The 25,391-nt window shown below is 47.3% G+C and overlaps 1 protein-coding gene across 2 annotated transcripts in view; it reads right to left on the reverse strand.

The window, feature by feature from the left end:
- DOCK1 (dedicator of cytokinesis 1) overlaps window positions 1–25,391 on the reverse strand; it is a 2,312,292-nt gene that overhangs the window by 1,829,341 nt on the left and 457,560 nt on the right. For both annotated transcript variants that reach the window (XM_069611483.1, XM_069611484.1), the window contains exons 20-21: window positions 17,248–17,337; window positions 7,514–7,614 (exon numbers count right to left, since the gene is read on the reverse strand). In XM_069611483.1, coding sequence (XP_069467584.1) covers window positions 7,514–7,614; window positions 17,248–17,337 — 191 coding nt within the window. The remainder of the gene's footprint in view (window positions 1–7,513; window positions 7,615–17,247; window positions 17,338–25,391) is intronic.

Genomic DNA, 25,391 nt, shown 5'->3' on the forward strand with positions numbered 1-25,391 from the left:
TAATGGAGAAGGGATGAATTCCTCATATTTGTCACAAAGTTTGAATGTCAACAGTAGATGAACATCCATTAGAAGTATTTCCTATTTTCTGTTCAATTAGGAAGGACGTAATATCGCTTATGCTCACATGTACTTAAGTAGCCCTCTGTACCAGGACACTTGGTATTGCCAGACTATGCACCTATGTCGAGTTCTGCCCTTTGCGTATCGGCACTCCTGATGTAGACCCAAACCTATGGCGCTGCCAGACCGTGCACCTACCTTGACTGCGTTTTTTACGTTTCTGTAAACCTGTAGTAGCCGCCGTGCCTCGTGACGTGCTCTGCCAGATCATACTTCCAAGAACCAACTGCATTTTGTAACCCTTTTACAAGGCGTGCCGTCCTGCCGTGGCTTGGAAAGGGAGTTTACCCAGCTTAAGGTGCGGTAGAAATTGTACACAGCACAGCGCCACTGTCTGGTTCTCCTTAGTGGAGCCTGCTGCAGCTGCCGAAGGCTGAGGGGTGTGCGAGTTGCATGCATTCCTAACAGTCTACGATAAGGCTGTGGTGAGACGAGGCTGGTGAGGGACTCGGTCTTTAACAATTTTGTGTATACAGCTGGGAGTTTTGGAGTGTCATGTTAGTAGTCTGAATAGGAATTTTGGCGTACATTATTTCCTCTAAATTCTGGTGTCATCTAAGGTTGCGTGGAGTGTGGATCTCCCTGCCCTGTTGCAGTGATCCATAGCCTGTCGCAGCCCACTTGAAGAGGCCTAAGCTCATACTCGTGGAGTATTTTATACATTTTTTGCGCACGGCAGTTATATACTGCATTATTGACCGCTTAAAATCCATATGGGCTCTTGCGTATAGTATTAGCTGAAGGATTTTACCAGTATATGAAGGAGTATACATGCTATATTTTAGCCTCCTAACCTGTGGGTGTGGAAGGCTTTTTGCAATCTCTCTGAAGGTGAATCCCTTTGGAGAATGCCAGTTCATATAAAATGTATTCTTGGCAGAGAGACCCTGAAACCTGGCAAGCGTAGTCGCAGCCAGGCATGTGCTCCCAAAACTATGAGCCATGCTCCACGGGCCAAGAAAGGTAAACTTGACAACATACCTGACAATGTGGGCTCTCTGCAGCAAAAACGTACCGGTTGAGGGGACCGCACAATGTTTACAGGGTTCCAGGTAATAATGTTGCCACAAAAATATCGGCATGCAAAAATATCGCCGAAAAATGGCCGTTTGGCAACCCCCAAACTTTTTTTTTCTTTTCTTTTCTTTAATTTTTTTTCTTCCCCTGTCCCCATATATATGGTCACCCAAATAATATCGCCACGACATTTTCCCGGCAATATTATTTACGGCAACCATATATATGGCGATATTATTACCCGATACTGTTTACAGGAAGTACACAGATGTTGGTTTCACAACCGGATTCCTTATTGCCTTCCTTAACCCAGAAGGCAATATCCTCTTCAGCTGCTGCTCCTGTTGAAAGTAGTAATACTTTTCTACAAAGTTCAGGAACCCCAGACAATAATGGGTCCCTGATTAAATTGTGCCATAATCTTCATAACATACCTAGAGCACATAGTGATGCACCACTTTTTAGTGCCTCAGAAGCAAACATTTACTCAACTCCCAATTTAGAATTGCTGGTCTCTCCTACTCAGCCTACGCAGGTTTGTCATGAGGATGTAGAGATGTCCTTGGCTTTAGCACATATGTCAGCGGACAGGAGAGATTCCCTACTCTCCGCCAATAAGTTACTCAAGGCAAAAATTGAAGTAGTATTGGTACTATGTGCCAATAGTGCATCTGAACAGAGAGACAAGAAATTAATGCTGTGTACGCTGACCGGAGACTCTGTAAATAAAACTCAAATCGGTAACGCACACTGACAAAACCAGGTCTTTAGTCTCGTCAACATCTAATGAGGGTGTTGCTGGGTCCAGAGAAAAGTGGCCTGTGTCTGAATAAATAAAATAATCCACCACAGACGTCAGCAGAGGCTCTAAATATTGATATTAATAGGCTACATATCTGCCAGGATTGCCAAAGCACCCAAGATTACGCAACATATGCCTCATAAAATTCAAAAATCCACTGTGAAACCTAGGCCCTTTCCCCACTATTCAGTACTCTCAAACTTAGGTTTATATTCTCCTGTTTTTAAAATTGCATTGTGAAAATATTCAAAATTGCACTGTGAAACCTAGGCCTTTTTCCCAACTATTCAGGACTCTCATACTTGGGTGCGTTTTCTCCTGTTTTTAAAATTGCATTGTGAAAGTAGTGCCATTCTTTGAATTTGCCTCCTAGCAAAGCACTCATCTAGCAAACATTTCTTCCACTATCTAAGTGCCTGTCGTCTTGTCCAATTGTCTACTTGTCCCATCTCTCTGTGTCTCGTCTACTTACACTCTGCCCTGTGTCCTTCCCTAGTGTTCTCCCCTACCCCTTCCCACTCCCCTCCTCCTCTCTCGACCTACTCTATGGTGTTCCCTGTCTCTCCTATCTTTTCTAACTGCTTCTCTATCGACTATCCTGCTCTCCTCACTTAATCTGGTAGGAAGAAGTTTAAAAAGGACAACCTGGTCTCCAACCCAGGCCTCCTTATCGCTGAAATCTATACCAGTGCCTCCTCCAGGCAAACTTTCACTGACATCCTCTTTCTCGTTCCCTCGCCAGAACTATGGACTCTACATATGGTCTCTGTGCTCTCTCCCTTCTCTTCCTCTCCCATTAATGGTGGCACCCGGTGGGAGGCCCTCCTGGCCTCCTTCCATTCCTCTAAGGTCATCATTAATGTTTACCAGAACGGTACTGTATTGGTCCAAGGCCCTCAAGCCAACCTTCTCTTTGAAAGACGCTTCCCGCGCCACATCAATTTCCTCTCTTCTCCTGATGTCCCCTCCGTTTCCTCTATGGCTTCCTTGCCTCCCACTGTGTTCTCCTCCTTGGCTACCTTGCCCTCGCCTCCTTCCACTTCTGCCCCTACTCTGGCTTCTTCTACACCTCCGCAGGGCATACCTCTGACTTGTACCCCTCCCCGGAAGTCTTTCAAGGACGGCACCCTTCTCCATATTGCCACACTAAACTCTCGCTCAGCTGTCAAACACTCCCCTGACATCTGCCGCCTCCTGGAGGAACTTGACCTTGGTGTCCTCAGTCTCACCGAGACATGGTTCACAGCCAGCTCTGGTAAAAACCTTTGACACTCACCTCCCTGATGGCTACAGGATCCGCTCCGTGCCCAGATTCAAACTTTCTGGAAGAGGTGTAGCCCTGATCTTCCCTGAGTGGATTCCTGCCTCCGTCATTCCTGCACAGGCCTACTCTTCTTTCAAATGCCTCGTCTGCAGGCTCTCTCTCTCCCTTTCCTGGCCAGTCCCTTACTGTGGCTACCATCTATCGGCCACCAGGTCAGATGTCCTTCTTCCTCTCGGAGTGGGCGGACCTCTCCTCTTCCCTCCTGGTCTCACCCACTCAACTCCTCCTTCTTGGAGACTTCAACATCCACCTGGATGCTTCCTATCCTTCCATTGGATTCTTTCATGACCTATGTGACTCTCTCTCTTTCTCTCTCTCTCTATTCTCCCCTCTGGCCCGACTCACTCTGCAGGGCACACTCTGGATGTTCTGACCTTTTCAGACCTTCCCCTTTCGATCCCTCTCACCACTCCTCTCTGCTAAAGTGATCACTTTCTCCTTTCCTCCCATCTCACCCTCTCTACCCCTCAGGCCAAGCCAACTCCAGAACTGCCACCTTCCTTCTCGGTTATCTGACCCATGAAGTGTGTGTCACTTGAGGCTTTCGCTACCACTTTCTCACCCCCCCACCCTCAACCCACTTGGCTGACTCAAACCCTGACACAGCCCTTTACATGCTCCACACTGCTATATCTGATACTCTCGATGTTCTTGCACCTGAACCCCAAAGTCAAGTGCAACTCTTGGTATGACTCAGACATCGTCACCCATAAACCTAAGTGCAGGGTGGCTGAGAAGAAATGGTGCACTTCTGGTACATCCTCTGACAAACTGGCCTGCTGCCTGCTCCAAAGGCAATACCGGCTCTCTGTCCACACCAAGAAGAGAGCCAACATCCAAGTCTGAGTCTCCGCGGCATCTAACAATTCGGACAAACTCTTTAAAACCTGCAAGGAGCTGGCCAATCCGGCTGCAGTCTCTACATCTCTGGTCCCCTCACAGGTGCTCTGCACGGCCCTGGCTTCTCATTTCATCTGTAAAACTCAGGACATCCTGTCCTCTCTCTCTTCCTCTCCCCATCCTCCCTCTACTCCCTGCTCTTCCTCTGGCCCTTTTTCGGCCACCTCTCCTCCCTCCTTCACCTTCCCTAGGTTTCTAAAGAAGTCCGATTTATGAAAGTCTTGTCAAAACAGGTTTACCCCTGTTCCTCCAAAACCATCAAGGACCACATTGACACCCTGGCTCCTGCTTTGGCTGATTTCTGCAACCACTCCTTGGCCACTGTAGTCTTTCCCCTCCCCCCTGAAGCAATCCCTTGTGCACCCTCTTCTTAAGAAACCCTCTGATGACCCTTCCTGCCTGGCTAACTATTGTCCAATCTCCATCACTCCTTTCCTTGGGAAACTCCTGGAAACGCTGGCCATCTCCCAGCTTAATCTTCACACTGAATCTGTTGGTTGTCTCCATGACCATCAGTCTGGCTTCAGAGCTGCCAGAAGCACAAAAACTGCTCTCCTAAACATCCATGAAGACCTTTATTCCAACATGTGAGGATGTGTCCTCATCTTACTTGATCTCTCTTCTGCCTTTGACACGGTCAACCATGCCATCCTACTCAACCATCTCCGTGATAACCTGGGTATCACCGGTCAGGCCCTGGCTTGGCTGACCTCCTTCCTCTCCGATCGACCCTCCCAGGTCCAACTTGTGTCCTTCCTCTCCTCTATCTCTACCTGTGGTGTTCCCCAGTGGTCTAACCTCTCTCCCTGGCTGTTCAACCAATACCTGGTACTTCTTACCCACTGCATTGCCCCTCTCTGCCCCAACTTTCACTGCTATGCAGATGACAACTCATTTTCAAGATCTCTTCCGCCACCTCTTATCTGTCTTTCATCTCGGACTGTCTGTCCGTCATCCAGGAGTGGTGTGCTGCCAATGATCTCTGCCTTAATGCCAGTAAGACCAAGATTCTCCTCATCGGCATACCTGCTCCCTCCTTTCCAGTCACACTCTGGCCGCCCTCTCTTGGCCCTCTTCCTGCCCCCACCTGTGAGGCTAAAAACCTCAGGGTGATCTTCAACTCCACACTTTCCTTCTCTCCTCACATCTCCAGCGTCTCTAAAATGTCACACTACCAGCTGCACCTCCTCAGAGGTATTCTTCCTTTCCTCTCCTTCCCCCAGAAGCTCACCATCTCCAGAGCTCTGGTTCTCTCTAGGCTGGACTACCGCAACAGCCTCTTCCTAAATCTGCCTGCCTCTACTCTCTGCCCTCTGCAACTCATCCAAAACAGGACTTCGCTCATCTGCCTCCAGCTCCCTCAGGGTCAGTCGCTTCTTCAAGCAGTGAATTGGTGGTAGATCTCTTTCTTCTGCTGGGGCCTCCCTCTGGAACAGTCTCCCTGCCTCTCTGAAACTTGAGGAGAACCATCTCCAGTTCCGGAAGCACCTCAAGACCTTCCTCTTTGCTTCTACCTTCTCGCCTCCTCTACCTTGCTGATCTCCTGACTGAATCTGAAACGGTACTGGTTACCTGGCTACCATCAGATCTCAGACTCAGGTCCCCTCCCGACCAGTTGCACACCTGAACTGTCCCCCTGGCAACCCTTGCACTCAGGGACTGTTTCTGTATCCCTACAGCCCCTACTAGCCCTTGACCCCTGATGTCTGCACTTACCCTTGCACTTGCCACCAGATGGCTGCAGTTTTATTTATGGTCTTTTTATGATAGAACTACAAGTGTGTACGTGTTTCTTTGGGCCTATGTATGTGATGGCCTGCTCCCGGGATCACCCGTCTAGCACCATCGGGGGGGGCTGCAGTCATGCAGCTCATGAGTCCCAGGGATTACCCTGGGAGCTCCGGATTACCGGAGCAGCACACGTGAGCTCGGGGCACCCAGCTCACTGCAGCCCCGGCTCTGGGGGCACCCAGGCCGGGGTGTGCCTTCAGCCACGCTCACATGGCCCTAGCATACACACGGGATGGTGTTGCCCAGCAGGGGCACTGTCCTCATGCAGGGCCCCATCCCTGGGCCTCCTCACGCGGTGTGGCACCAGCATGATGCCTGGAAAGAACGACACCGGTGTCAGGATAGGATCGACTGACGAGCCGGAAACAGCTCGTTCTTATTATTACCTTGGTCACATTACCATGTGACCATAAATAGATCCTTGGGCAGTACCATGTGCCCCAGGAGGGGTGACATTCAACAATGTATATACTAAGTTCTTTGTACTTACCTACAACTCACATCTCCCTCCTAAAATTAACCTGGCTGCTCTGCCATACTATCAAACCCTTGAGGGGTACAGAATTATACTAGAAGTTGGGGTCTGTATACCAAGAGAATAGTTTTATAGAGTTCTGCCATAAGTGGAATTTAGTAAAACTCCCCTAACAATGTGCTTTTGCCATCTGCCTCTCAAGCATCTGGACAGATTCTGGCATAGCCCAGAAACTCGATTCCATCTGGTATTTCTAGAGTGCTCTGAGAGGATTAATAAAATGTCTTCGGCAACAGAAAGCAAAGCTCTCATATTCAGGCATGAGATACCTTCCCAAATCGTCTAAATATTTCCATCCAATGGATGGATCCCATTCACCATCCCCATGTCGCAAGGCGCTTTGCAGTAGCAACTGAAAAAGTAAAATGTTTGCTCAGGTGGCCTTTGCCACCACCAACGGTCTGCAACCTGCAGCTCTCCACGACGTATGATCCCTAACAATTGACTATGCTGCTTAAGGCTGATGGGCGTAGTAGTCCGAAATCTCTGGAGAGGCAAAGGTTGCAGATTCCTGGGCACCAAACCCAAAGGCATTTCAAAATGAACGGCACATTGTTTATCTCTTCGAAACCCAGGCAGGGGAATGTTTCCAGCACAGTAGCCTTTTACCTTAAGATGTGCTGCCAGACTCGCGTATTGATTCACAGGGCTCACCTCACACTACTATCACGTATTTAGATTCTAACTTCATAACCTTTTCCTCTGCGGAGTTTATTTTCACATTTTTATGTTTCGACGTTAGCAATGGTACTGCAGCCTTCACGTTTTAAATTCATTATTCACTATTTCTTTATAATAGTGTGCTCTTACATTTTGTGAACATAAACGAATTTAACGAGCCACAAAGGCACTCATCTACTCTTTACTAGAGGAATAGAAGGGGGAGGGAAATGGCATTACATGTTTGCAAATATCAGCTCGATTTAAAAACACAGCTCTAGCTAAAATGCATCTCACAGTTATACACACAATAATGGCAATGAAAGAAGGGAAACAAGGACATCAAAAAACATATACTTACGTGTAGGCTAATGTAGCACTAAAGTGTTTTTTTATGTAAGTCTCCAGGACAGGATTAAAATGCTGAAACTTCCTATCAGCTATTAGACCAATGATAAATACCTGTAAAAGAAGACATTCAGGTTAATAAACTGTATAAAAATGCAGCATGGCCCTGAAAGTAGCTGACCACATTAAAACACAATGAACCAAAGCCAAATGCTCCCTGCTATTGACAGCCAAGCTGCTATCCACAGCATAGTGTGCTTGCATGTACACTTGCAGGCCCACTGCATCATGTTTCCCTGCTACAGAAGGCTTGCTAGGATTGTTCTTGTACACATGTAGTGGATATCGAATTTAACCAATTTGAATTCTGCACTGCCGTGAGAGCAGCTGACCTTTGCCTCTCACTTATGGGCAATAGTGCCCCTGGCCTGGAGTGAGACTATCGAACATGTGCACCGGTGTTAAAAGTTGAACAAATAAGGAATGAAGCAACCAGGTTTTGTGACAATCCGTATTCTCGAAAATCAAATGCACTAGGGAAAAAAAATAAATCAGAATGTGCTGTGTTTGCAGAATAAGGTAAAAAGAAATGTGCATAAGTGCTCATGCAACACAGCGAACAACATTTTCGCCAGAGTAAAAACCCTTTGAGAGAATATGGATTGGGGCTTGATCTATTACGCATTAGCGAAGCAGCACAATTGGTACTAAATTAATTTGCTCGGGTTTCTTTTTCACAAGGGCAACGTTTTAATAATCTGGCCTCAAGTGTTACTATCATTTTAAGCAACATTTACCCCTGTCCTCACGTCTCACAAACAGATATATATCATAAATGAAAAGGTCTACAATTATCAAATACATCCGTGTTACCGGAGTCATTTTCCAAATGAAAAGAATACTTGCTGCAAGTAAAATGAGCAGAGCGATGGCAAAGCGACAGCAAATGCGCCCTTAGGATACCACGTGATAACTCATTTTCTAGTATTAGTAGACATAGGGCCTCATTACGAGTTTACCTTAAGAAGGGCATTGCTACCTCCAAACTCGGGTCCGGGTTCCCTGAATGGGGGAAATACTGGGACATTCCGACCTTGGAGGGCCCGGTATTTCCCCATTCAGGGAACCCGGACCCGGTACATCCCCATTCTCATTTGAGCCCCCATAGGGTTCAATGGGAATAGGGAGCATGCCAACAACGGGCCAGTTAATGACGGGCCCATTGTTAGTGTGCTGGCCCCCTCGCGGGACCCGCTAATGATGTCTGGTAAAACCAGGCTTCCTGAGCGGGTCCCTCGAGCGGACCTCGTAATGAGGCAGTATGGGGTTAACGGCCCCGGCAGCTGTACCGGCGCCGTTAACCCCAATACCGCCAGGGTCGTAATGAGGCCCACAGTCTTTTAAAAGCAATCATACAAAACAGCAAATACTCCTACAATGGAAATGTGTTGCCTTACCGATACTGCTCACATGATCCGCGAACCGTTAACATATCAAGTTTCTTTCAACAGTCTGTAAGACTGGTAATTTGAAGATCCATTTTAAGCAAACCAAGGGCCACGTGATGTTTTTTGGTACAATCTGTTTGCTTCTAACATATTTCAAGACCGTCACCGGAAGGCAATCTCTTGAAATGTGCAAGGTAAATCCTGTTTGAAGAACTTTAACCCAATCAAGAATCCCCTAAATTGTAACCTGTGCTCTCCTCCAAACTCGCCTACTCTTTAGAAGCAGGGCCACAGGTGCTTGGGAGAAGCCGATTCATTTGGACTAGAAAATACCTTGGCTTCTATGTCCTCTCTGAAATCTCTGGGAGATGGTTGGTGGCATCATTAGAGGGTTCTTTGAGGAAAAAAGATGCGACAGGGGTATTCTATAACTTCGAAGGGAGGGAGAATAGGGACAATAAAACATGATCTGTAAAGTACTGTTTGTCTGGCGAACGGAAGGTAAGGTCATTTCAATAGGCAACATTTCATCTTTTTACTTTTACAATGAAAGATAATGAAACCTTTTTGATCCGTTACCTTTAGGACCTCTTCCTCGTGTTTATTTTAAGACTACTTTCGTGGAGCGTGCATTGCCTAGAACATGGTGGGAGGCACTGGGCACCAGCAGGTAGTCTGGTGCACGATATAGCACTGACTGGTCGACGTTTAATCGCAGTGGACTCCATTGCACACAACAACATCATATAAGAGCATTCTACATTTTGTAGGCACCACTACACCAGCAGATAATTACATTGTTTGTAGGAGGTGGTGCTGGTGGTGGAGGTCGTTTGGTATGCAAGTTAACACACCTTACTTTTGACTGTGGCAAGGGACTTGAGCATACAGTGCTCCATTTAAAACGCCAGTTCTAACAGAGCTATCTGCACACGCCACAGGAGAGGGAAACATTGCACGTTAATTAACAAGTCCTCATTGGCCAAACCTGGAAGGAGAAAGCATGGTACAAATGCTCATTACTTAAGAAAGGTCAGCAGCTGTAGTAGGTCAGGACTCCAAAGTGTGTGGTACGGTGCAGCAAGCAATCACACAGCTACACTGCATTCAAACAGGTGTGGAAGCTGTTACATTGACATTCGTCACTGTCCAGGTCAGCTCTGCTACTTCAGTACAGCCAGTTAAATGTCTACCTGTCTTGAGACCAAGCACTAATCCTTCCATGTTGTAAAAGGCCAACGTGCTCGTTAGGATCTGCAGGGACCTGATCCGGCTTCAGTAGGTAGCCGAACATTTAATTAGTGGCTACAGGGAACATGCCTCAGGACTTGGAGTTGCAGCTCTGCGTGGTAGGTCAGGTGGAAGGTCAAAGTCATTCTTCAATTTCAGAAGAGCCCAATGCCTCTCTATCCTGCATCTTTATGCATTTTAACACTCGCAGTCCTGCAGAGTTCTGTTTCAATATATGTATGTGATGGGTTTTATATAGAGCTAACCAAGTAGTGCTGTACATAAATGAAAGAAGGTACAATAAAATGGATACTATAACAAAGAAAGTCTTTTAAAGGCACACTTGGAAGGACATGAAAATGTATTTGAGGGTTACAAGGCAAGGAGTACAGACCAGGGAGGGAAGAACAGACCTGGTCTTTATACGTCGGTGGATGCATGCTGTGCTCCCCCTGAAGTTGTATTCCTGCGAGTTTCACTGAGTTTCCTATCGACACGGTTGAATCCCTGGGTCTGCATCAGCGATTCCCTCCCGCACCTTAGGCTATTACATTGGAGAAGTGTTAGTGAACACCAGCACCTGCTGTGATACGGCGCAGGGAAGAAAAGCACACTGATACGACTAGACAAAACCAACATGGGTTCAAAGAGCAGAATTCCCAAAGAATACACATCCTGTTAATAGACAATGGCAAACATGGTAACTCACCAGAGAAAACCACAGAATCTTTCCACCTTCACTCTGTGCAACAATGGTCCCATGGGAAGCCTGCAACCAATGTTGATCTAGGCCAAGCCCTATGAAGCAAAAACATTCCCATAACTGGTAAAAAGGTACAGGGCAGCCCACCATGAAGTAGGGGACACTCCGCAGCATGCTGACACTTGGCAGTACATTCACCTTGTGAAGATACATGGAACCCAAAACTGTTTCCGAAAAGCAAACTGATGCCGGAAAACCATGCTGCTTCTTTGAAGTGTGATGATTGGCAGATGGCTTATTATGACAAAGTTACTCACCGTAGTGACTACCTTACTCCCAATTCCATAGTCCCCCTTTCCTCCATACTTGTGGGACATTCCATCCTTCAGGACGGGACCGGAACACTTTTTAAAAGCCTCACAAAATTAACTTTTTGTTTGTCCTTTTATTTTTTATGTGGGGGCCACCGCACGTGACCATAGCCCCGCCTTCCTTGGCTCCGCCCCGTGCATTGCCCTTCAGTCCTTTTCTATCGCCAGATCTAGGACCATTTAGCAACAATAGAGGACACTTATTAGAGGATACGGTGGGCGGGCGTATGGAGGAAAGGGGACTATGGACTAGGAGTAAGGTAGTCACTACAGTGAGTAACTGTCATACTCCTACGTCTCATCCCCTTTCCTCCACACTTGTGGGAGATTCCCAAGCACTGACCATAGGTATTACATGTGGATGGAAAGGTCCCTTATTGGAACAAATTCTTAAGAACTGCCTGGCCAAATTGGGCATCAACCCGGGAGCTCAGGTCAAGACTTTCATGTTTGCAAAAAGCCGATGAGGAGGCCCACATAGTCGCCTTGGCATTGGACTCCCAAGAGACGTACTTTTGGAAGGCAACAGCAGCCGCTTTGCCACGGACCAAATGAGCATGAATGCCCTTTGGTGGTTGAAGCCCTTGAATCTTGTAGGCCTCAGAAATACATGAAGCTATCCAGTGGGAGATGGATGCTTTTGAGGCTGGCTTCTCTTTTGGGTCACCAAACGTAACAAATAGTTGTGAAGAGCTTCTGAGTTTGCTTGTTCTATCGAGGTAGAACTTAAGAGCTTGCCTGACGTCTAGGTTGTGCAGAACCCTCTCGGCATCAGAGACAGGGTTCGGGAAGAAGACCGGTAAATATATTGACTGGTTCAAATGTAATTCAGAAACCACTTTCGGAAGGAACGGTGAGTGCAAAGCACAACCTTATCCTTATGGAAAGTCAGGAAGGAAAGAGCCTGACGTTCACTTATGCGTCTTGCAGATGTTACCGCAATCATAAAGGCCAACTTCCAAGACAGGTACTTGCGTTCGGTAGTGGCCATGGATTCAAAAGGCGTATGACATAAAGCGGTGAGGACCACATTAAGATCCCACTTGGGGTGAGGGTCCCGATCCGGCAGAAAATATGGAGACCTGCAAAGTGTCTTTTGACAACTGGATTAGCAAGTGAAAAAGAGCAACTGTCAGTAGACATGTAAGCCGAAATGGCGGACAAAATGGTCCTGCATGATAAGACATGTATGCCAGAGGCTGCAAGGTCAGATACAAAAGAAAACATTGTCAATAGAAGCTTCCTGCGATCAAGCTCTTTGGCTAGATAGCAATGACGAAAACGGAGCCACTTGCTCCTGTATTGAGCTCTTTTAGAGGGCTTTTGTGCCACTTGAATTATATGCATGTTGTCCTCTGAGAGGTTGAACTGAGCTAATGATCGGAACTCAGGCAGCAGGCTGCCAAGCTGAACGATTGTGGGGAGGGGTGCCACAACTGGTGATTGCTCTGGTGAAGAAGGTCCAGAATCTGCGGCAACCTGATCGGTGAGGACACAGATAGGTGTTGCAGTTCCGAAAACCAGAACCTGGCTGGCCACCAATGAGCTATGAAGAGGAGAACGCAGTTCGATGCACTCCTGAGTTTCCAAAGTGACCAGTCAATCAGTGGTACAGGAGGGAAGGCATAAGCTTTCATGCTGTCCCACGGGATCTCGAGTGCGTCCGTCAAGGAAGACACCCCAAGCCCGTCCCTGGAAGCATAAAGAGGACTTTTCCTGTTTGAAGATGTCGCAAAGAGGTCCAACTTTGGAGTACCCCATTGCTGAAGAGCTTGGTGAGAACATCTTTGTTCATCTCCCACTCGTAATTCGCTGCAGATAGGCGGCTGAGGGAGTCTGCAGTCAGATTGACGTGACCCATGATGTGCACATCTTGGAGCCAAACATTGTGTTGGATAGCCCAATTCCAAATTTGGATAGCAAAGTCCACTAGAAGGGGAGACTTGGTGCCCCCTGTTTGTTGATGTAGAACATTGCTACAGAATTCTCTGTGCACATTCAAACCACACTGTTGGTGATAGAAGGCTGAAAAGCCTTGCGCACCAGAAAGACTGCCAGGAGCTCCAGGTGATTGATATGAAACCGTCTGTCTTGAGGCGTCCACAAATCGTACACCTCAAGATGACGCAGTGTCGCCTCCCACCCCAGAAGGGAGGAATCTGTAGTAACCGTTACTTGTGGGCATGGCTCCTGGAAGGAGATCCCCACTGAACAGTTGCTTGAGGATGACCACCATTGAAGATCCCAAGTCATGCAGGATGGGACTGGAATCATCTTGGAATCCAGTTCCGTAGCCTGGGAACAGCAGCTCCGAAGAGCAAGCTGAGTGCGCCTCATTTTCAGGCATGCAAGAGGTAGAGCTAACCCGCAAGAGGCCATGAGGCCCAGGAGACTCTGGAACCACCAAGCCGACATGTGAGAAGACTGCAGGAAGAGCTGGCATGTGGTCGAAAGGTCCGCAATCCTGTCCTCCGTCAGGAACACTCTGGTACTGACGGCATCCCTACAGAAACCCAGAAAGATCAGGTCTTGAGAGACCGTCATCGACTATTTCTGCCAGTTCACCGACAGTCCAAGATGGAACAGGAGCTGAAGGAGTGACTGAAGATTGGCCGTAGCAACTGCGGCCAAGGACTGAGCAGGTGCCACTCGTCCAAGTATGGATATATATGAACCCCCTGCAGTCTGAGGAATTCTGCAATGACCAACATCATCTTAGTAAAGACATGCAGTGCCAAGCTGAGACCAAACGGAAGCACACGATACTGGAATTGTTCCGTTCCCACGGAGAACTGCAGATATTTTCGATGCGGGCTCCAGATCAGAATGTGCACGTATGCATCCTGAAGGTCTACCACACTGAGCCAATCGCCCTTCCGGAGAGAGGATTTTATCTGGCAGGGTGTAATCATCTTGAATTTCTCTTGGGGTAGAAAGAGATGGAACTGGGATAGGTCGAGGATAGTGAGCAGGCCAGCCTAGTTGGGTTTGGGCATTGTAAACCTACGAGAGTAATAGCCCTCCCCTTGCTCCCTCGAGGGAACAGGTTATACTGCTCTGAGGTCTAGATGTTTCTGTATATCAGCTCTGAGGGAGGGCGACCCAGTCTGCTGGAGAGGAGGGTGAGAGGGTGGGGTAGGAGTGAGGGACAAGCAGAAGCCCGCCTGAGTGAAGGATAAAACCCATCGCTTATATGTGATGGTCTGCCACGCTTACATATGAGACGAAATTCGTCCTCCCACCGGAGTTTCTTGAGACCGATGGAAAATATCATTTAGATGTTTTAGCGGCAGAGACACCACCCGTTGCTGAAGGGGAGGCTGTTGGCCAAGAGAAAAACTGGCCACCTTGCCATTGCTCTTTACAGCGGGCCCCGCCAGTTGCAGCCTCTGTTCGGTGCGCACAGCGGTCCTGAAAGCCTCTGAAACCAGAGAAGGACCTTGTTTGAGTCCCCGACCTTGGAGTATAAGGTGCCTTTGCTGGTGAAGGACCGACAATGACTTAGCAGTTTGAGTACTTGCCTTGGACTTCATGAGCTACTCTTCCATGGAAGAGTGGAACAGTTATTCTCCCTCGAAGGGAAGATCAGGCAAATTTGTTAGGGAGAATTCTCAGAAATGTGCCAATTCCTCTCTATCTTAGAGACCCTCAGCACTTTTGCTGGACTCTAGGACTTTTTAATTATTAACCTGGAGAGAGTGAGACCTTTTATCCACTCTCATTTATTTCTCTATGATTTGAACTCTGCTTCCTTTGGTTATGGAGTCTGACTAACTGCATAGGCATCATCATTTTACATTGTGACACACAGCACCTTCAGTGCAGTGGCACAGGAAAGTCTTTCAGATTTCCCAAAGGTTTAAATACCTTCTCATGGATAAACTACTGTTTCCAAGAGCAGTGAAGTGAGATTGACTTTACTTACATTGTATCTTTCTAGACCCAGCACATACTATCTTACAATAGGGTGCTGGAGGGGTTACTTAGTATCCCCTTTGTCTAGTTTCTCATGTAACATTTTTATGTTACCCATTCTACAATTAATGGCTGGTGGCAGTGGTTTACTTTTTACTACCAGTGGGTGTTTTTAATGTGAGCTGCTATTGCAGCCTTGGTAAAGCACCCACGGGTGCCCATTTTGTCAAAATAGCCTGGTCTTCTTTTTTTGCCATTTCTTGTTGGAAAGATCCTTCGTGAGATTTACTCTGCGTGCCAAACCAAGTTTGGTCTCTTTGTTCATTTTGTCTTTGGCAGGATTCATGAGTGAAGCCCGCCTCTGGCTCCAGTATGTCTGGCAGGGGCAGGAAGTGAGGGGGTGCCCAAAACTCCATGTGCTTAATCCCCTTGGTTACAGGAATATGCCCAAAGGTGATTGGCCGGCTGGCTGTCCGGCAAGGATAGCCACCTTGCTGCGCGATTGACAGCTAGGCTGGAATGAACGTGAGAAACCTACATAAAAGGTGAGGCATTTTGGCTTGGAAGGCAGAGTCGACCACCGGACGGAGGAATCCTAACAAGAACTTGGAAGAGATGCCTACTGCACCTCCTGGACAGTTGGTTTGCCCAGTGAAGCCTTGCTGCTGTGCTAAAGCTCTGAATTTGCCTCGACTAGAGAAGCTCTGCAAAGACTACTTCTCCCTCTGAGGTGGTGGGACCAATGAAATCTAAAGTAAGCATACCAAAGTGCCAGGGAGAGGAACACCAGATTGTGCGATTTGCTTTAAAGTCGGACACGAGCGCCAGCAATGACCCCAGATGCGAGGAAAGTCCAGAGTGGTATCCGAGAACTGCAGTGTTGCCATTTGCTGTCGGACACAAGGAGTTGAAACACTGAAGAATCGCTGAATTGAAGTTTGCCCATTGCTGCCACTGACCTTCCCATTGCAGGGCTGGAGTCCCCAGACATCCTCCCTCTTGTCCCCATGACTGAGGCTCAGGAACAATGGGATCTGCAGAGCTGTACAGGAACAGAAGCCAGCTGGAACCATTTCTTCTAAGCAGAGGTACTGTAAAGCCTTGCTTGCTCTCAGTCGAAACCTGTCTTGGTTACCTTGCAGAGTTGCTATAGCTTTGCCCCTCACAAGCCTCCAGCCTTGTGGCCCTTTAAGTGTTCTATTTTCTACAAACATTTATAAAAACATTGTGCAAGACTTTTTACCTACCTGCAAAAAAGATCTTCAGCTCCCGTAGACATTGTGCAATTAAAATTGTCTGTCTTGGTTCCCCGAGAGACTCGTCTTCCCTTTGACTCTGTGCTGTATCTTTTCCTCAGGAAAGGGTTAAACTTATTTGACATTGGAAGGGTTCTAAAAGTACTTACCTCTTTATGAATTATTTGGTAATCTTGGTTTTATCCCCCTCTTCCATCTTTTACACCAAAGTCAGTATTGCTCTAAATGTACCAGTGATAAATCAATGTCCGCAGTGTCCTAGCTATTAAAATCACCTGAGGGCGTAGGAAGTGTCTGTGTGCCATCCCCAATGGGTAGCATCTGATTTAGATCAACTAAGTGTGTTTTGCAGTGTATTTTAATTGTTGCATATATACATATTGCTCCCTTCTGAAGAAGGCTTATACAACTGATAGTGAAAAAAAATAATAATTGTTTTATCATGAAACCTTGAGTGTAAGAGTTTATTTGAATAACTGTACTGTGGAACTCTGTGTCACAACATTAATGCTCACATTGACCCCTTTGAGATAAGCCTGGCTGCTCAGCCACACTACCAACCTGTGCAGTTCAGACTTATACCAAAGGTTGGGTCCCTATTGCCAGGAGGTCAAGGTTATTGTAGTGCACCCAAAGGGTACTGCATGCAATCTTGCCTAACATGTGCCCCTTATCTGTAGGGCTGATTGTACTGCATAAATACAAAACACAGATTCAGCCTACTTGTCAGAGGTAATTAGAAGATCCTGCTGGGTATAATGGGTTTCTCTACATCACATAAACATTCAATTAACACTTATGCAAAAATAAATTGGATTGCTTACCAAAGCATCAAATACCAATGTGTCAAATGTTTCACATTCTGAATTTTCCATCATGATGTTAAAAAGTGCATCTAATGTATCCTGCAAGAACTGGAGAGAAAGGAGATTTCAGTTATAAATCTGTGGTTCTGAAACATGTACTTTTCTGTCTAAAGTGGCTGATTAGCATCCAGAATTACTGCAACTGAGCTTTTAAGGCAAACATTTGAGAGTGCCACGTTTCAAATGGATCACTATCTCTTAAGTTTGTTTCCGATTAAATTCATGCTTCAATTATACAACGTAAGTGTTTAAACAATGCTACAAAAAAAGAAACACAAAGTAAATGCATTATTTCGTTTCAGGTAGGTTGTAGTGGATGACCAATACAATAGTTGGGTACCTAAAGATGGTGATAACAGTAATATGACAATGGTGGTTCCGTCATATTGTCTGGAGTAAACAGTAGTAAACAACTACGAGAAACTCCTTCCCTGCAAGGGTAATGGCGACTTCAGCAAACGTAAGGTTGGTTGTCATTTTGCAAATTGCAGCGCAATTTCTATTAGGGGAATCATTTGTTAATGACTGACACACTTTATTTGAGACACCCACAGGGCCAAGCGACTACACTAATCATGTAGTACCCTGTTTTTGTTATTTTTTTGCATATGTTCATGGAGCCGATATTTTAACAACCTCCATCACTGTACACTCCCCAACTTGGACTACCAGATATCTCATCTGAGCCAACCACTGACAACGGAGTCATGCTTTTATATTACATTAAAATGCACCGATTTAAAAGTAAATATGGGCTCATTCATTGCTTATAATCCTCATACTTTGTTCCAATGACTTGCAGCATACGAAAAACATGATCACACCCTGCACCTCGGAATAGCCAACACCAATGACACCAAGTAAAAACCAAATTAAATTGAAATACATGTTCAGAGCATTCTTGATAATCTTTCTGACACCCAGCCACAATCACCAACTCTTCAAAGTTCAAAGCACACATAAAAACACTTCTAATTCATACACAAATAATATTGTTCCAATAACGTTATGCTTACTTATTGGTTTGCACCAACACACCCACCCGCTAAACAGAAAAATAATGTCATTGTTGCTTTTAAAATTACCAAAACCAGGCTTTCTTCCCAAGATTGCCTAGATATGTGCAACACAGAAAGGTAAACAAAGAAATCTAGCACGGTTTTGGAGAAAACAAACAGCATCTCTCCTGGACGGCAGTTCACAAAAAACACAAGAGATGTAGTATGAATATACATATTTTTAATGCGATACAGTTTGAATTAAAACTTTACAGATAATTAAATACAATCATATCATACATCAATATTCAATTAATTCAATACATTTCCCATACAACAGTATAATATATATGTATAAAAAATATACATAGAGAATCAGGAGACTGACAAAGTTGCATTGTGTCAGACTTTTCTTTATTACTCACAAACCGACACTTTCCCTAACTTGGCATTACTCTACAAAGGAAATACAAAAAAGGTTCTCATCGGGATGACTTTAAAAAAAAAAGCCAAGAAGAGCCCTCTGTCCACTATCTTATGCTAGCCTGAGTCTGTTCCTACAACTACAAAATGAAAAATATAACGGCGGAGTGTGGCAGGAGTGTGTTGCCTGTGTGGACCCCTGCAGTATCCAAGTGTTTCTACTAGCTCTATTTGCGAGGTGGAGCTGAATTGCCAAAACTCCCTGCCAGATGCGGAGTGTGGCAGGAGTGTGTTACCTGTGTTTCCTGTGGAGCCATGAAGCTGTGGTAGGGGCTGTGGTCGAAGATGTCTGGAAGGACAGGCATTCCCCTGACCCGTGTCCAGCTTAGGAGAGCAGAGTGAACTGAAATCCCAACTGGGAAAAAGCCCTGCTCCCAACAACACGAAACGAGCATAGCCTCCTCTCCCCCCTGCCCCTCACGAAGAGACAATGGAAGTAAGTGACCATACGAGAAGCGCTGTAGGGGATGCGAGAGTGGGGGCTGAAGGAGTAAGCCCAGTGCGGGTGGCGCGCATGTCAAACAGCGCTGACAACCCTATGTCTGAACTTGCAGACGTGCGGGCTGCTGTTTGCGAGGCAACCATACTAAGTACTTGCACCCCTCCATGATCCCTTACTCTAACACAGAAGGGCGAATAACAGAGCCCATGAACCATAGCGCGCCCAGTCTTTGCGAGTTTCAACCCGAGCACGAAGCCCAAAAAGACAATGCTTACATGGCATGCGGCCCAAAATTAAAACATATAAATGTAGCTTTGCTTTCAAAAGCGCGGACAAACTTTTTGGCATACTGCACAAAAACCCAGACTCATTTCAAAGTGGAAAAGGTCGCTTTAATGTGACAGGCCAAAGCTTACAATTAAACGCTTACCTGGCTCCATGGCCTTACAAACTAAAGAAATATTTTAAACAACCAATTAAATAATTAAACATTTTCATTTTCCGCAACAAATAATTAAATAAAGCCATTTCCTCCCTAACTATTCCTTGGACCCTACTTTCTCCTTACCCCTTTTCCAGGCGTCCTTTCTCCCCGGGGCCATGCCCCTCCAGGCTCAATACCTGTTCCCCCGGGGTGGCCCGCTTGTGCAAACAGCACCACCCCATCCTTTCCCGTGTCATTCCCCCCTTGTGCTTCCCTCCCCCCACATCAAAAGGGGCCATGCCCCCGGCACCAGAAAAACCCTCCCCCGAGGTGTTCTTTCTGAACCCCCCACCAATTATCTGTACCTCCAACTCCTTACCCAATCTCCCAGCCAAGAGCCCAAGTCCGCCAGATAATGATTATTCCCATAAAGCGACAAGTGTACACCATCCTCTCTAAAGATCATGAAACCTTCATAGATTATTTTCTTATGGTCCATAACCTGTACCACCACCGAGGCACACAACTTAACCATTTCTCTGTTTATCCCCTTCCTAGCCCGCTCTATTGCTCCCTCACTTCTCAATCCCCTCCAAACTCTCTGCGGCAACAACTTAGTCCACACCACAGCTGCTCGAGGCCACATTTCCCGCACCCAGACTAAATCCCTTTTCATTTTCCTTAGAAGAGCCACCCCCGTATCCCTTACCAGGTCATTCTCCCCAGCATGAATAATCAACGCCTCTGGAGCCCCATAGCGTTCCCTCAACCCAGCCAACATAGGAAGCAACAGATCCCAGCGCAGACCCCCTAACCCGTGCCATCTTACCACCACATCCTTATAGCTACACCCCAGTTGCCTACCAAGAGCCCTTTTCTCCGCTTCTTTCCTAGTCCACTTAACAATTGAATGGGCAACAATCCACACTTGCGCCAACTCCCCCTCCTTTCGCACAGCAGCTGAAGTCCAACCGTTACCTGCCTCCCGAACCTTCCCTGAACCCTTAAATACCCTGGGGAGGCGCTCTGCCCCCCACGGCCACTCGCTGGCCATGTCCAGCGCCAAAAACCTCCCCGGGGGAAACACTTTGCGTTCCCCCCGGACCCCCCCTATTAGTCGAACCGGCAGAGGGCAGGGGCGTGACCAGCGTGACCTGTGTGACCAGCGGTAATGACTGTGTGGGGAACGGTATGGGAATCGGAGCGGGTGGGGGCCTGTCTGCTGATGATATAAACATGGGAAATTGACAAATAAGCAGACCGAAGAAACTCATGTCAGAAAGTGGTGTGCCTCTGCCCCCCCGAGCCACCTGAGCCCCCGAAATTCGAAGAAAATGCCAATGTTAAGTGCTTGGCAGCACAGGGCGAGTGTATGATCAAGATCTTAATACAGGACGTGGCACCCCAGTCAGCAGTGAAATGCAAGGCAGTTATAAATATGCTGAAATTAATGGCATGGAAGACTGTTGAAAGAGCGGGGGAAAACTGACTCTGCTAAAGCTAAATTAGCAATTCAAAGCCATCAAAGAGCAGAAGACGGGAGCGCCCCGCCTCCATGCAGAGGGGTAGAAGTAAACAGACCCTCCTCTTACCACTTTTGAATCCGGGCCACGTCTTAATAAAAAGTAGCTCAGCTGCATGGTTGAGTAGTGAAAAATCGTTGGGGGCTTGTGAAGCAATGCCCAAAAAATGCCAAAGTCCGGCCTCAGTACAACATAACAACGTGAACTGGCAAGAAGACAATTTAGGTCTGTCCTGTTGGCCGCCGCAACCAGAGAACTCATCGCAGCAGGAGGTAATTCCTGAAAAAGACATCAGAGATGTGGATCCGGATCGTCACAAGATCTCGCTACAAGCTCCTGCAAACGAAAAAGTAGTGGACGAACACTGGATTCCGGCAGTTGCTCTGAATCTACAACGTGAGATGACAGGCTCTAGTCCTACTTATTTACGTCGCAATTCAATTGCGATAGCCGACCCAGTGATTAGTGAACTATAACAGTTAAGCAAAGTTCCATTTCCAGGGACCAATAAAAGTACTGATATAAGTACTTTACCCTTGGCCCATGCAAACAATTCTAAAGGAGATAAATGGAGAGCGAAGTACACCGGTACCTCCAGTAAGATTCTGGCAACCTGGAGGACATCTGAGGCGAGGACACACGAACGCCTGAAAAGGACACAAAATGAAGCCAGCTCCGAGAGCGAGTTCTGTTACCCGCAGAAACGAGCCAAAGGAGTAGAGCCTGTGAACAAACAAGTCCAAACAGTTACCAATAATTATTCTGAGGCTACTTGTCGTCCACAGCTGGAGACAACATCAGCTGCGTCCTCAACCGAATCAGACTCTGAAAGCACAACACCCTGTAATTGGAAAGATAAAGTTCCATATCGTCAGCCTCGAAAGGAACAAGATGGGCCCTTGACAAGTGCCACGATAATTGAAAAAGTGATCAAGAGCTTACAAGCAACCCTAATGTCGGCAACGACGATATCAGTGGCGCCCCTAGAAGGTGACTTGTCAAATGATTCACCTATCAACATCAATTCTGAAAGAAGCCTTAAAAAACAATGTGGAAGACAAATGACCTTTCACAGACGTTTCAAGGCAAGCATTGCAAATCCTAAATAAGGAACAAGACCAAAGAGTTCTTCCATGCAGAAATCAAGGACCGGTGGAATAAGGTCGGTAACCCACCTGCTGATCCAGATCGACCTTACAAACCTACAACAGAAAACTGATGCAGCGGGACAAAACCAAGATCAGGATCACTCAAGTCCTAATGTAAGAGAAACTAGCGACCAGAGGCAAAAAGCACTGGACATTGAATCTGGATCCACTGACCATAATCGCCGCCATGAGAAGGAGAAACAACTGAGTACACCAAGTGTGAAGACTGATGCGCAAGACTCAAGAGGATAACAGAACCACACAGGATGGTTTACCCGAGCCAGCTATGATGCCACTTAATATATCGGATTGTGAGGCAAGTCCCACCCTGCACATCGCTACCACCCTTCCCACAAAACAATCGACGCTTTCCTTAAGGGCGGTTCAAAGTGCTGAGTTAAAAAGATGAATCTGGGCAAGCAAGAGCATTGCTGCACATTGACTCGCTAAAAGTAGTACAGCAGGTCATGATGTGTGAAAGACTTCTTATCGATGAGTGTTAGGCAGAAACCTGTGCAGTTCCCTTAGGGACCACTGCAAAAGATTTAAGACTACAGGTGGTTGGCAGTAAACCCAATTGGTAGCAGTCTGTACCACCCAGATTTACCTGGTAGCTGTGGCTGAGCAGTCAGACTTCTCTCAAGATGAGTTAGGCAGTATATAGAGTATACACAATCGGTACAGCGACACAGTAGCATGAGCAAACACTGACCAGAGTTTTGGAGTAAAAGTATATGATTATTTATTTAAAGACGCACTTGTAAATTACACTAGCACAAAGAGAGATGACTAAATTCAACACACAGTCACCATTATATATATACAACCCTAATTACTTATTAGACAAGTCTTAATGAGAAACATCACTTATTTTCAGACAGAGGTGAGCGCTTAACATAGGATGGCACTCTAATAAGTTATTAAAAAGGGAGGGAAAAAGGCAGAGTTATGAAAGCACACAAATTTCAATACTTTTCAAAGAACCACAGTGAGGCAGGTTAGGCAAAGTCTACTGGAGCGCAAGCAAGTTCAAATGCCAGGCCCACTCAGAGAGAGCAAGCAAAATGTGTCCAGGATCACACAGTGGGGTTATGCCCAAAAAGTCTTTGTAGAAAGTTCACAAAAGATTGAGATTAAGTCAGGAAAAGTTAGTTAACAGGCCCCAGGCTTAGCCCAGGTTAGGAAGTCGAGGATTTACTGTCACCCCGAACGATCTGTCGCAAGGGAAGCCAGGCAGGACACAGTACCTGAAAGTGGGAAGAGCGCTCCAGCGGGGGCAGTTGTTCCTGGCAGCGGTTGCAAGTCAGTGTTTCGTCCAGAGGAAGAGGAGGTCTCGACGTGGAGGAAAGCTGAAGGTTGTTGCGCTGCCAGGGAAGAAACCAGCCGGGGAGTTTCCCGGTTACAAGGTACCACCCTTTTCTTCGCGGTAGTGGTGATCTGCGGTATTCCGGTTGCCGGGGTGCTTGGCACAGACAAGGCGGCCACAAGATGGTCCAGGAAGGCGAACAGACGGGAAAACTGGTTATCCCCACCAGTCAAAGGAAGAAGACTCTCCGGGCTGGAGATCTCCTCTGTCGTCGGGAAAAGTGGTGAGACAGTTCCGCAGGGCTCCACCGGTGGTGTCGTCGTTGCAGGTCAGCTCGGCTTCTCCCTCCTCGGATTCTTTAGGTCCTGTGGTGACTTCTGAAGTTCCAGTCCCCAAAGCCCTGCTTTTATGCAGAAAACCCCATTCATTCAGCCCAGCTGTCAATCAAACATGCTAAGTGGTGAGCCGGCTGGCTCACCACTTGGGCCAATCACACAAGAGTGCGACTTGAGCTGCCGAGGCAACTCAGTCCAGGGTGCCTAAAACCCCTCCCACACCCCCTGTGGTACCCAGACAGAGTGGCACCACTTTTGGAGGCTTCTGTGGAGAAGCCCGCCAAAAAGTGGAACAAAGGGCTCCACTTGGATTGGAGTCACAGAAGCGAACACAAACGCCATTTTGTAACCAAGTTTCGGCAAAAAATACCAACCAGTGAATTAATATTAATTTAATAAACCGGTGGTATGGGGCGAGGCCAGCTACGGAACGATGCAGACGTGAGCCTTCGAGCTCACGGCCCCGCTACATACATCCTGCTTAAATCACCTGCCATCCATGTCGAACGACAACTATTAATCAGAACCTCGGTGAGGGGAACTGCTGCTGCGAATTTTCAGGAGAAAACCGTAGCGAAAAGTGCGACAGCGAGGCGTCCGGAGGATAGAGATCTCCCCGAAGTGTCCCGAGGAAGCGATTCCAAGATGGCGCCGTGCTACGTGCCGATGTAAACCTGCCCAGATATGAGATTGTGAACGGACGCGGGCTAAAGGGGACGAGAGGTGCGGGGAGCGGGCCTGGGACGTCCCCCGGTGCGGGGCGGGTGCAGGTGGACAGTAACATACGGCAAGGCGCAGAGCGGGGCTGCGCGGGGGTTGCCCGGGAGAAGAAGGTCGCCTCGCCTCCGTCCCGACACCCGTCCCACTGAGAGGAGTGGCGAGCTTCCCGCTCATCTGCCAGACGATCCGGGGGAGAGAAAGTGTCACGCCTGAAGAGGACGCACACGAGGACAGGCCCAGTCGAAGGGGCAGCGATCACGGACAAAATTCCCTCGAGCGCCCCGCGCACGGCACACGGCTGTGCCACTGCATGAGTGTAAGTGAGGAGCCTGCAATAGGAAGAGCTTGAGGCACCTCAAACCAAGACTTGTACCCGTGCCAAGCCCTAACTGGCCCCCAGCCGCCCAAATCGAAAGGTGTTTATCAGACACCGGACACATTGGCAACACATGTTATGCAGAAACTCCTGTTTAAAGACCTCTGACACGGGAAAAGACTGCAGCGGAACAATGGAGGAGGAAACAGGAGCAATCTCTCTGAAGGACATTATGGCAGTGATCGCCGATTCCCGTGCCTCCATGGAACAGAAAATCGATGGAATAAGCGTGGATGTCTCGCTACTACGCAACGATCTCCAAAAGTTGACATCCTGCACCGGTGAGGCCGAGCAGCGTATACTTGGGACGGAGGATGGACTGAGGAACCTGGAGCAGCAACTCCACA

Source organism: Ambystoma mexicanum, chromosome 8 (genome assembly GCF_040938575.1).
Source record: "Ambystoma mexicanum isolate Mex_15411 chromosome 8, UKY_AmexF1_1, whole genome shotgun sequence".
Classification (NCBI taxonomy): Eukaryota; Metazoa; Chordata; class Amphibia; order Caudata; family Ambystomatidae; genus Ambystoma; species Ambystoma mexicanum.